The 13,944-nt window shown below is 38.9% G+C and overlaps 1 protein-coding gene across 1 annotated transcript in view; it reads right to left on the bottom strand.

The window, feature by feature from the left end:
* Positions 1–434: 434 nt before the first annotated feature.
* The window catches only part of RIC1 (RIC1 homolog, RAB6A GEF complex partner 1), a 2,584,659-nt gene continuing 2,571,149 nt past the window's right edge, over positions 435–13,944 (bottom strand). The window contains exon 26 of the mRNA XM_044061149.1: positions 435–3,158. Coding sequence (XP_043917084.1) covers positions 2,873–3,158 — 286 coding nt within the window. The 3' untranslated portion in view covers positions 435–2,872. The remainder of the gene's footprint in view (positions 3,159–13,944) is intronic.

Raw genomic sequence — 13,944 nt, 5'->3', positions numbered from 1 at the left:
GTAACCACAAAGGAGCTGGATTTCTCTGCCACAAGATTCAATAGGAAAAGTCTCAACAGCTTCTGATACTGTCTGAGGTCACAGACTGCTACAATGCAGATTTTGACAACTACATGTTTGGAAAGTAAAGTCTGATCTAACTGGAGGTTCATGTGTGCATGTACATGTGTATATATGTAGAAATAAAACAAAATGCGATTATCTATCCATCAACCTGAAGAAGGTAAGTAATGGGTAATAAAGTTCAAGAGGAAAGTGGCAATTTGAGAGGTGGGGAGTGGTGACACATAAAACAAAGGCAACAATAAAGGAAAACAAAGTCATAATTACTTTTTTTTGTGAAGTACAAGGAGACCTGTAGCTGGGTTCTGGCTTTCTTCCGTCAACATTCAGTACTGAGAGAATGAATTAATAAATACAATAAGACAACTATCTACAAGTTCTGAATATACAGTTTTATTATTGCTCATTTCTGTACATAGGACACTAAAAGAATATACAAAATTCATATTACATGACCAAAAAAAAAATGCAGCTGTACAATGCAAAATATCAGCATGGGATTTGCTAGAAAAATATCAAAGCTCAAATTTAAGACTGCTTGCAGTGTTCACAGAAGGCAAAGGTTTTTCAAAATATTCAGCAGATTATGCTACTTATTTTATGGAAATATTACAAAAAAATAAAAATATTCAAAATTTGACAGGGATAATAGTGCCACATTACACTTAGGATGATTAACAGGTAAAAGCAACAAGGCAGCATATACTTCATGAACTGCCAAAATTAAAATAATGTAAAGCAGATTGTCTTCAAAGTAATAAAATGGCGGGGAAATGGGGTTTGCAGTTTCTGAACTACACTGTATATATAAACACATGCACGCGCACACACACACAGAGTTTTGCAATTTATCAGAAATATAATTAAACAGCAGAATTTAGTGGTGACATATTCTGCCTAAAGTACACCAACAGGTGTGCAGTCAGTTGTACAAATTCAGCCACTTTGACTGTTTCAGTAAAGCAACTTCAACCATTCAGATTTAAAAAAAAAATCCTCTGACCAGTGTTTAAATAAAACACAATGTCTTGTGCTGCTCCAACCGCAAAATTAAATTTTACAATTTCAGAAAGAATTTGTCATTTGAAGTCTAGATGGCCAAGCTTTCTAGCTTCTATATAGGTGCAGCTTTCCTTTTCAGAGCATTAATTTAGTGCTAACATACGGCGGCTGAAAAGTTTTAAATAAAAAGATTAGTAAGAAACTCGGCAAACAAGAAGCTGGTGATTTAATCTGTTTGACACATTTTCATTCTGCAAACTTAAAAAAAAAAAAAAAAACACAAAGACAAACTGTAATACTTTACTGTCCCTCAACACATACTCACTCATTTGGATATTCTACTTCTGTATTAAATGAGCCTTCTGTAGTTACACTGAAGCAAAGGTAAAAGTGTCAAACATTAATTGGTCCATGTTAATAATAATATACATTTTGGCTATAAAAATAAACTACTTGTTTCCTGTATAAAATAAGCAATCGCATTTATTTTGTTCAAATTGCACAAGTACAAACGTTACTCACTTTTAATACTGTAGTCGGTTTTCAGTATTACCACACAACTGATGGCACTTAAGTACCACTCAACAACTGTAAAAATGACCACCTTTAACGTGTTTCATCATAAACATCTTTGTAACTAAGAACCATATGGGAATTAAAATAAAGTTTCTCTGTCTTTTAATTACACGTGTACATTTATAGTTACACTTTAGAAAAATGCCACTGAAATGGATGACATCTTGGTATTTACTACTTTTTACAATATTTAACATCTAAATACATGAGTACAGAATTTTATCTACAAGGAAAAAAAAACATTCCAACAGGAATGCTGCAAAGTAATAAATAAAAATTTTCAATGGGTAAGAAATGCTCATTCTTTTGCTGCTGGCATTGGAGAGAATCTAGCAACAGGCAATTTTTGAGAAGGTCCTGCTATATGTAAATGAGAGGCCTCATCATTTGAAAACAAAAGGATGCAAAGGCCAAGATGCAATGTCATTGCACTTTGCAGTTTTCAACCTCGAGTCTTTACGGTTCAAATGCAATAATAATGAAACCTACCAGCATACATGCTGAGATATCTGTACAACACACACACTGGTGTACAAAGTGGCAAACTGCAGTGAATTTCTTCATCCAAGTCTGTTCCCAGAAATGGTACAATGGGATAAAATACTTTATACAAGATAACCACACAATAAAATGTCAAAAGAACTACGTAAACAGTATGTCACCTGAATGTTTACACCTTGTACCATTGTTCTTATTACTGCTTCACAAAACGGAAGACAGCAGGCAGAATAGTATGAATGGTGAATTTAAGAGCTGCTGAGCTAAGACAGTGAATGATGTAAGCAAACAACCCAAACAACATCTGGCAGTGTATTAAAGTTGCAAGTTTCAAATGCAAAAATGGCATTCATTCTGTATTATGTCAGTGATACAGTATAAATAACACATAATTTTTAACAAGTGAAATACATGGTTAATCCAAGCATTTATCCCTTAAAATGATACTAGGCTGGTCCAATTTGCATTCTATACATCAGAACAATACTCTTAAAATGTTTATCAACAATTCATTCTGACTGACAAATATAAATAGGGTAAGTAAAAGCGGCAAATGTACTTTCATATTTTATGCATGTAAAGTAAAACGGCAAATAAGTAAAATGACTGAGAAATTATATTATTAACATTTTAGGAAGAAGTCTTTCTGAGATATGTATTAAAAATATACTTTCACAGTGGACTTCCCAATTTGCTGTCCTGTATGTGCTAAAGTAACCATTCAGGTTTAATGCTATGACAAAGCACAGTCATAACTTTCTAGCATTGGCTCTTCCTCCTCTTCCTCTTCCTCTCCAGGGAAGTCCTCCTCTTGCCTTCCAACACTAACAACATCACTCGAAATGGTGGTGGTGTGTGCTGTAGTACTTCGACTTTCCTCTGTCCTTGGACTTGTCAGTTCATTTACCTTGGAAGTATGTGAAGGCTGAAAAGTTTCCAGTGAAATTTGCTCCTCAGTCACTTCACTTAGCTTCTGCAGCTGAGGCTTGATAAGGTTTAGAAATGGCCTGTATCCAGGACTTTTGAGGAAAACAAACAGAAATACATTAGAACATTTTTGCAGGAAAACACAAGGTTTACAAAATTATAATGGAATACAATTTTAAGACGTGTTTTTTTTGGGAGCAGTGTCAGATGTTTTTGAGTCAAAATAAGGAATAAAATAACCAGTAATATTTTCCCTTTGTAACTATAGATCCTCCTGTACACAGTCAGAACAACTTGTTTCAATAAATATACAGACCTGAGTCTCAAAAACATTCTCTATGACCACCACAGTGTATCTGCTTGTAGATCTGGAGCTGGATTCCAAAACAATTTACACTTAAGGCACCTCAATGTCCAGAGCTTTCTCCATAACAAACATGCATGTGATTTAAGACAGGCTTGCCCTCTTCCCTAAATGGAATATGCATATGCAAATGAAGACACGCTTTTAAGAGCGAATCTATTTTCTTTTCTTGAAACCAAAAGAATCAGTATAGGCAATGTCACAAAAACAAAGCAAGTAAACCAGTGGAGCATGCTTGAAAAGACACGTGTACCACTGTGAAGCTACTACTGGCTGCCCAAGTATGTAGTAATGCCCAGCTTCAGAAGATACCTTCAAGAAACAACAAACAGATGAAGCTTCCTTTAGCATTTTCAATGCTCAAACATCACATCCTACTCAGACCAACTGACATCTTTCTCCTTTCTTATGCAATATTTCACCCAAGGACATAAATATTTTTTGCACAATATTCAGTGGGTATACATACTATATTATGTTTGATGACATTTGCTGACTAACTTCTGCATAACTTTTTTTTATTTTACCAAGAGTTCCAATACCATGGTGTGGTCTGTATGAGTACATTTTCCCCTGGTTTCCAAATGGAGACAGAGAGGGTCCACAGCTAGGAGAATGCTGTAAACAGAGATACAGACGAGACCCCTCCCCAGCCAAACGGATGGCACTGAGTATCTTAGCATAGCTGCTGTGCATTTTTTGCAGACTGCATTTGGTTGTCTGCAACATTTTCAGAGGACACATATGTGATACAGTGTTTCCTGACTTCTCTATTACTCATGAACTGCAAAATGGATGAGGAATCAACTTATCAACTCACTCCACACAACTCTGTGAAGCTGAACTCCCTGATCACTGTTTTAATCAGGAAATAACTACAGGTACAGTTTCCATGTATACACTGGCAGTGATTCCTTTCTTTTGAAAAATTTCCCTTCTATATGTTTGTGGGACCATGAAGTTGGTATACATTGTGGGGGTAGGCTAGCCCCTGCAAAAACTGTTTACATCAAATTTTTTGTTGGGTCAGTTTCCAGACCAAATTTTTGTCGAGTTGTAACTCAAGTCACAGTGGAAGCCTGCACCTTATGGAATACAAAATCCTTACACATCACTGTTTCTCCAATTCATTCCATCATCTGCCTTTGGTTTATACTTCGCATACATAATGACACTTAGTTTTTAATATTTTATTTGCTAACAATTCTTCTCAGGCTCTATACTGCCATGACAAAGATCACAACAGAAAGGGAAGTAACATATATATAAATATATATCAATGTGTATGTATGTATGTATATATATATAAAAAATTATATACATACATGTATAGACAATTTAGAGTACCAATCACCATGATTTTGGGAGAAAAGAGAGAAGAAATATATTCAGACAAAACACATGCAGAAATGGGGTGAACATGCAAAAACCGCAAACCATGGAGTTGTAAGACAGATATGTATTCTGCCAACTTACTGACATACAATGACGCAAAATTTTATTATGCAGGGTAAACAATGTCTGGAGAGTTAAGGTACTGGAAAGGAATGATCCTCAGGACTGAGAGCTCTTGCATCCTCTCTCCTTGCGCCTGCATTACGTGGAAGGGAAGCTCAAACAATAGCTCAAGGTAGTTTTAAATTTAAAAAAAAAACAACCTTCACTATACTCCCCCGAGTCTTTGTGAATTCAGCCCCTACAGTCCTCACAGCAATAACTTGCCAGCAATAACAGACTTACTTTCTATTTCTTCTGTCTGCAAGAATAAGCAGCTGGCACAACAAATCAAAAAAAGTGAATTTTGTCCATATGTGCTTAATAATGAAAGGTGACCCCATATTCTCTTGGGCTCCACTTTTAGGACAACCTTTTCAGCACACTGACCAAGCTAAAGTAAGAGTAAAAAGTTAGTGGAACTAATCATGGACAAATATTTTTTATTATTTTGTACACCTGCTGTTAACCACTAGACAAAAATACTACATTTCGGGAACAATTTTATTTTAACATTTGCTGACCAAGTTAAGTGTGCTGGTCAATAGACTCTTTTTACAGCCATGACCTCTGCCACATTGGTAAAAGTAAACACGACATCCATAGGTTTGATTTAGTACAGTTAATAAAGCAGTATACTTTAAGATGTGGGGGAAAAAAATCACTCTAATCAGCTGCTATTACTGTATTTATACTGCGTCTTTTCCTACTTTAATACTTTATTTTGCTTTTGCTGTTGTTCTTAATAGTGTTCAACTGCATTTATACCACCACTTCAATTACTGCTTGTTACTAGTCTGATTACACTGAGAATATTGTTTTACCGAATTGCTGTTTTATATTGTTTTTTTTTTTTTGTGCTGTCGTGACTGTGATTTTAAGCACTTTAAATTTCAAATTCCTTGTGCACCTTTTAGCAAAGGCTAGATTCAGTCTTACGGAATCTAGACAGTTTTGTATCACTTGAGCACTAAAACCAGCTCTTCACTGAGATACTGAAAGATCTGAGGCATCTATTGCTTCCAAGTAACTATAAGTGACTGTTTCTGCTCTTATACTGCACTCTTAATTTGTATTTGCATTCTACTGTCTGAATTGTTGGAACTGTTTTTGGCCTCATGTTGCTGCATACTGCACTAGTTCAGCTGTAGCATAGCCCAGTTCCAGGCCTGCTGTTTCTGGGCCTATTTTGTAATGTCTAAGCATCAAATTCAAGCCATCTTTGTTGGAGAAAGCCTTTCTGCACCCTTGTGGGAGGAGAGTGCTGTCTGGGTCCCATCTAATCGCGGGTGATTGGACTAAAGCTGAGAGAGTGTATCCTTATTTGCTAGTTTGAGTTAAAAGGGTTATTTCTTGTTTTATTTAAGCCCCGTGTCTGTGCTTTCTTCTGCATAGTGCACCATTGTGCAAAGCCGCGTAGCTGTAGTTACCATTAGTGGTTACAGCATCAAACGTTTTGCTTGTTAAATTTTCCATTAGCACTTTGCTTGTGGTCCTGCAGAAGTTTTTCATGGCTCAGCTCTACTGTCAGGTAGATCACTAAGCCTAGCCTCAGAGGTACCAACACACCTCTCACCCACTAGCCATTCTGAAGTGCAACCTGTCTTCCAGACCATACAAATTTACCTAACACTATAGCTGTACAATTTCCCACAATTTCTCCAGTCGGGTTGGTCAACATAGGCATCCTGAGACAGTGTACAACTGCCTCATGTTCACTGACAACCCCCTGCTCCTACAGCACACAAATTCAACATGTGAGAAATGCAACTATATTAAGAACCTTGAATCCATGCTCTCTCACACATCAGTCAGTTCATATGTCAATCAGAGGGTTGTCACCATGCACACCTCACCTTCTACTCCACCCAAACCCACATCATACATACCTACATATGTGGAGGTCCTCACCAGAAACATATCTAAACACCAAAGACCTCACAAACACAAGCACGTTACACAATACTTCCTCTGCAGAACACAATACCCATAATAGATCACATACCAGTATCTCGCCTGTCAAGCCCTTAAGGCAAAACAGAAAACCAAATATATTAGTCACAGGTGATTCCATCGTGAGACACACAGATGTCCATCTCACCAGGCTGGATAAGGAGAGGGTCACTGTCAAGCTGCCTGTCAGGTGCCAGGATCTTCCATATCACACATGCACTCAAGTCTCTCAACAACAGGTAATGTTATGACTCGGTCATAGTTCATGTTGGTGTGAATGACTTGAGATGTACCTCTCTGGACTACATGAAGAGAGACATGATTGAGCTTTTGGACTATGCATCTCAAGCTGGTATGTCCCTAGCCTTAAGTAGCATTTTACCATTACCTAGGAAGATGCCTCAATACAAACAGAAAATGATTGACTTCAATAACTGGCTTAGTTTCTGGTGTCATTCCAAGGGAATACAGTATCTGTCAGCCTGGGATGACATGATCGACAGACCTCGATACTTTGACAGAGATAGCCTTCATCTGTCACCCCTGAGATTTCGACTACTGGCCAAGGCTCTTGCCACTCCCAAAGTGCCTTTTTTAGCCAGTGTCTCAAAGACAAAATTCCCGATGTAAGAACCCCATCTAAGAACATCCTCAAGGTTCTGCTGCTAAACGCTAGGAGTCTTAACATGAAACTGCATTCCCTGGAAGCAGTCCTCACCTTGGAAGACCTAGGTATTTAAGCAGTCACAGAGACATGGTTCAAAGTTGTGGAGAGCACCCCAGCCATATCAGGCTACACCTCCTTACACACGTTAAATTTAAGACCACAAACCAATGGTGTGAAAACTAAAGGAGGCGGTGTATCAATATTCATTAAAGATAAATACGCCTCCAGATTGGCTACACAGGATGATTCCCTGGAGATACTTCACATGCAATTAACTGTTGGCATGACATCTATTCAAGTCACTGCCAGCTACAGGAACCCCTCCATGAATCAGGACACCCACTCTGTCAATTTGGATCTACTTGAGTCTATCAAGATACATCCGAACCCCATGGCTTTGGGTGACTTTAACTACCCATCCTTTGACTGGATACATTACTCATGCGCAAACTCACTTGCCCAAAGGTTCCTCGACTTCATTAACTCCAATGCCCTGGACCAGCCAGCTGACATCCAAGGGGTGCCAACATCCTGGATCTGCTACTTACCAATATGGGGGACCACTGTGGCACCCCCCCATTGTGAGGTCTTCCCTGGCGAGATCTGACCATAAATTGGTTTCATCTGAAGTTACTATCACACCTGACCCCCCCCCCCCCCCCAAGCACCAACTAAACTAAAAAAACTTCTCCAAAGCAGATTATAACCTCTTACAGGATGGTATAAATAGCTTCAGTGCACCTCCCCCCTCAGATGAAACTGGCAACTATGTAGAGTTCTACACAAATGCTTTATACAAACACCTGAACAACTGCATGGACTCAGTTGTACCTGATAGGACCAAAACAAGCTCCTCAAGGAACAGCAAACCTGTCTGGTGGACAACTGCCATTAACAGGCTTTACAATACGAGGAAGAAATTGCTGTCTAAGAGTAAGAGGGAGTGACCCCTAAACTGGAAGGACTCCTTCCTCAGCATAAACAAGCAAATAAGACTTCTTGTAAAGTCCTCCAAAGCTGACTATAAATCCAAATTAGCTTCTTCAACCAAGAACAACCATAAGGCGTTCTTTAGTTACATCCATTACCTAAAAGGAAAGGCACAAAATTGTGCCAAGCTTGTAGTTAATGATACCACATACACCAAGCCTGTGGACATTGCTAACCTGTTAGCCAACAGGTTCTATGAAAACTTCAGTCCACTGTCTATGCCACACTTACCTGAAGACATCCCTACCACCTACCTCTACCTTGCATGGGACTTGATAACACCCCAGGCTACATCCTACATGGGCTCAAACAAGAATTAGCAATGCCCTTGGGTACTCTTTTCAATCATAGTCTAAGCACTGGCTTCATCCTAGCTGAATCGAAAAAGGCCACCATTATCCCCTTTGCACAAAGGTGGTGCCTCCAATGATCCCAGGAACTATAGACATATTAGCCTGACTAGTCTCATCTGCAAGGCCATGGAGAGAATCATCATGGACCTTATCAACAAAGATGGCAACCTCCAAACACTTGACCCTACTCAATTTCGATTTATCAAAGGGAAATCATGCCTGTTAAACCTGGTGGACTTCTTTGAGACAGTAACCAAGGCCCTTGATGAGGGGAAATCTGTGTATACAGCCTACCTATACTCAGCCAAGGCTTTTGACACTATCCCCCACTCAGGCATAAATGACAAACTCACCCCGCTAGGTATCAACCTGCATTTCATTAGATGGGTCACTAACTGGCTCACTGATGGAACCCATAGTCAAAATAGGAGAATCCACTTCCAACAGCAGACCTGTAACCAGTGGTGTTCCACAGGGATCAGTCCTGGGACCTCTACTGTTTGGAATCTATTTCTCCAAAGTGCAAGCTAAAACTAAAGGCCTGTGGCTGACAAAGTTTGCTGATAACTGCAAACTGGGAGTGGTCACAAAATCACCAAACGATGTCAACATCCTACAACACGGCCTTACACAAACAAATGACTGGTGCCAAAGTCATGGCCTTAAACTCAATGCAAAAAAATGTATCACCCCTTTTGGTAAAAGCAGTGTTCCTACTAACTACCACATCAATAGCAACACCCTAGGTATGCCCTCAATGGTGGCAGACCTGGGCACACAGGTTGACAGCAACCTTACCTTTGATCACCCTGTATCCACAGTGGTAGGAAGGGCATTCTATATTGCTCATCTCATAAGTAAGGGCATTGCCTCCAGAAAAAAAATAAGTTATAACCTCTCTGTACTCTTCCTCATCAGGCCAATAATTGAGTACAATGCCCTTTTTGGTATGTACCTTTCCAACCACCTGGAGCAATTGGAGAGACCACACAGGTTCCTCACAAGGAAAATTCAAGGTCTTCTGCATCTGTCCTATGAGGATCATCTGAAGTCACTGTCACTTTATTTTGTTTCATACAGACTACTCAGAGGCGATCTCTGCCTTGCATACAAGGCCAATCTTTGACCCTGCTTTATTGGAAATGCTGCATATCCATAAGCCAAATGGTACATGGGTTATGCACTCTAATGGCCTCAACCTGGTATGTCACATTAATAGAACCTGCTGGACGAACAGATTTGTCTCCCAGAAGTTACCACACCTTTGGAACAAACTCCCACTTCATGCCAAGCAGAGCACCTCTTTGGCCTTCTTCAAACTCAGTCTACACGATTGGATGATTAACCATAAATTTAACCCAAGTGTTCCACATATTTCCCTCCTGGACAGGGGTGATAGGTGCTGATCGTGGAAACAAGGGTAAAACTTGGCTAGGCTTTTAAGGGCCCTAGGGTCATTAGCCTAGTAACCACTTGTGATCCTAGGAATCTAGAGTACCTAAAGAAAGACTCACAAACACGTGAAGAACATATTGAACTCCACAAAAACATGGAATAGAGGTCAGAAATGAAACAAAGACCCCAGAGTTGCAAGGTTGAGATCTTAACCTTAAGCCACCAACATACTCTGTACAATTCAGAAACATTGGTCTGGTACTTAATATTCTAAGAATTATGCAGTACACAAACAGGGCTGTGGATGCCAACTGTGATCAACCGGACACAGCGTATTCTTAGCTCACTGCCTTAAACAATAAGCTATTTCCCTATATAATATGTTGAAACTGGTTGTTCTTTCCCCACACAACACATATGCAAAATCCTTTTTTTAGAAGCTACCTGAATCTACATGCTGCCTGATTTACACTACACTTTCTTTAGCATTGTCGTAGTTTCTTTTGCATATTGCTGCTGTTTATCCCTGAAAGCCAGTAACCTTTAAAAGCCTTAGCTTGTGTAAAACCATTTTTTTTTGAAAGAAGGTAAGCTTCTCCTTGTGTCTGACCCCCTTACTTAAATGTACTAACTCTGCAATCATACAGCCATAAAGAAAAACATGGAGAAAAGCCCAGACATAATCACTGCTGGTGACAAAGAGAAACTGCACCAATACTGATTTTCCTGAACGGAGATCAACAAGTTTAAACCTTGTGCAGTTGACTCTCACTGAAGTGTAGTGTAAATCTCTATCTCCTTCTCTCCGTGTGCACCCATGTATGTATATGCATGTGTGTGTGGGTGTGTATATGTATCTCCCTCTTTCTCTGTATGTATGTGTGTGTTTTTTGTGTGTGTGTGTGTGTATATATATATATATATATATATATATATATATATATATATATATATATATATATATATAAGGGTCTACTTGACATTATCAAATGTCAGATCATCGACTTTCACATGATAGAGACAAAATGAGCGAAGAGTCACATAACTGAAACTTCAACATGCTGACGTTCAGATCACTGAATGTGTGAAATGTCTACTGAAAACTGAGTGGAGCAGGAAGTTCGCTCGGTGCCGCACTACAGTGCAATCTCGAAGTTGCTATATTTATGTTGCAGGGGGTTTGGGGGGGTGCAGCGCCCCTGCTAAAATGTAAAACAAGGATTTGCTTATCTTTTAGGGATGATACAGTTGAATAAACATTTATCCGCGGTGGTGGTGCTGCGGTAGCGTTGTCACCTTACAGTAAGACGCTGACCGGTTTGACTCTCAGCTAGAGCGTCTTCTGCGTGGAGACATGTGTGAATGGGCGTACCTTCATTGAAAGTTGTGCTTCAGGGCTGGCAACTCGGCATGTAAAAATCAACTGCCAATCATTACAGGACCGGAGTTCCGCTGTGACGACCTCTAACCGGGAAAAGCCGAAAGACACAACAACAGTTGAATAAACGTTTCTGACTGTCCCAGGTGCTTCCTGTAATGTCTCCGTCATACTGACTTCAGTAGCAAGTAGAACAACTTAAAGTTACAGAGCACTATTTACACCAAAGCACTCAACATATGTAATGAATGTAGTCGGGCTTCTAATGGTTTGGGTATGCAACAGTCGGTTAAGTGAACATTCAGTGTTGTGACATTTTATATATATATATATACACATACACATATATACACACACTCGCATAAATATATATATATATCTATATCCATATACACAACCACACACACTAAAAAGGGAAAAATAAGCGAATGCGTCAACATGCTCCCTGAAACAAAGGCCCTGATCACAGCACAGGAAGGTGGCAGTGATGAGTTTGCGGTTCTGCAAGAATGACAAATAAGCAGATTTTGTTTATATTAGTTTTCATTTTCCATACATTTCAGATGAAATGTAAGGTAACGAGGGAGTTCATGTTCAGTTTTAGGGAAAAATCACATTTTTAGCTACGCCATTATGAGCTGTATGGGTGAAGTGGTGTTGGATTCTATAGCACAGTTTTAGTTGGCAGAGTATTTTGCTAGTATTGTCAAAGTACTTGACTTATGAATGAGTAGGGTTCCAAGATGATCTCAAGGTACTTATTTTGGCTACTACTGGTAGTGGTAGTAGGTCGTCAACTGTAGCAGTAAGAGTTAGATTTGCGGATAGATTTAAAACGTTTTGTAGAGTGCCAAATATGTTAAACTTCAGGCGACTAATTAAGAGCATATTTTATTCATCTAGTGACATACATTTACAAAATTAGATTGCAATTTCTGTTGAGGAACCAAGGCATTCGTACCTGATTCAAGTAGTAAGCCACTATCTGCATAAAGGACAAAACTGAGTTGGGGCGGGTTAGTGGATACAGCACTGATGAATAAAGAAAACAACAGTGGTCTAAGGATTGTTGTAGGACTCCTATGTTAATTCTTCCGTCAGTCAAAAGGCAGGTTCCTAGGTGAACTTGGAATGTCCTGTTTTGGAAGTACCTTTGGAACCATCTTATTGGAACTGGGCAAAAATTGAATTTGTAGAGGAGCAGGTTATGATTTACTGCTTTGAATTCTCTTGTCATATCAATGAACAGTCCCCTTGTTAACTCTGAATCATTAGTATTGTTATAAATGGTGTCAGCTGATGTGTTAATTGCCGTCATGGTAATGAAAGACTTTCTGAAGCCATTATTTTTCATACAAAGTCCACATTTGCTTATGTAAAACCATACTTGTTTAAGTTTTTCAAAGATTTTTGCTACAAGTCACAGATTTGCTTTTGGTCTGTAATCTTTGCATTCCTTAGGGTTTGCATTTTGGGGAGGGGAATTACATGTAAGTGCTTGAACGCTGTGGACAAACACAAGTGGTTAAGGCGAGGTTGAATATATGAGTGAGAAGTGCTGCTATGAAGAGACCTGACATTTTCATGAAAGTGAAATGTAGTTTTTACAGGCTAGGGCTGTCTTCATTTATATTCAGAAGAGTTGTTTTGATGTCTTTAACAGTAAGAAGCATAAAGTAAAATATTAAGCTGTAAGGCTGCTAAACTGTATAGATGGCAGGACTGAAGTTTGGAGACTTGCACTATACTGTTAAATGGTGATGGGGTTTGAACATGGACACAGCAATTGTTTCGGACATTAATAGTGTCTATTAGGACATTACATTTGCATTTTATTTTCACACATTTACATTCTAGTTCCCCAACTTTAATCCATGCGATATTGCTAGGTTCTCATAGAGCATTTTGGGATGCTTGCCTTTTAGGGAAGAGGTCCAGAGGTCTCACTTCTTCAGAGTTGAAGGACATTCAAATTGTTTTTAAATATAAATTGCATGTTTGTGGTATATCTTTGTCTCATAAAGCATGATATATTAAAGTTTTACAGGATTATGTTGCTATTGATGGATATGTTATATACTCTGTTTCCCAACAACTTGGATTAGCACAGCGGCCACTCTTGCACTTCAAAGTGCCTTCTTGGAAAGACTTCTTATGGCGTGCATTACTAGATAAACTGCCTCTATGTGGATCTTTTGTTTTCAAGCCTATATCTGAAAGACAATGTTTTCACGCAAATTGCACTGATATTGAAATGTCTGAACATATATTTTTACATTGCCAA

This window comes from Protopterus annectens, chromosome 2.part0 (assembly GCF_019279795.1).
Source record: "Protopterus annectens isolate FY-2018-M chromosome 2.part0, PAN1.0, whole genome shotgun sequence".
Taxonomy (NCBI): Eukaryota; Metazoa; Chordata; order Ceratodontiformes; family Protopteridae; genus Protopterus; species Protopterus annectens.
Note: the sequence above shows the minus strand (reverse complement) of the source record. Positions and strands in the feature narration are given on the sequence as shown.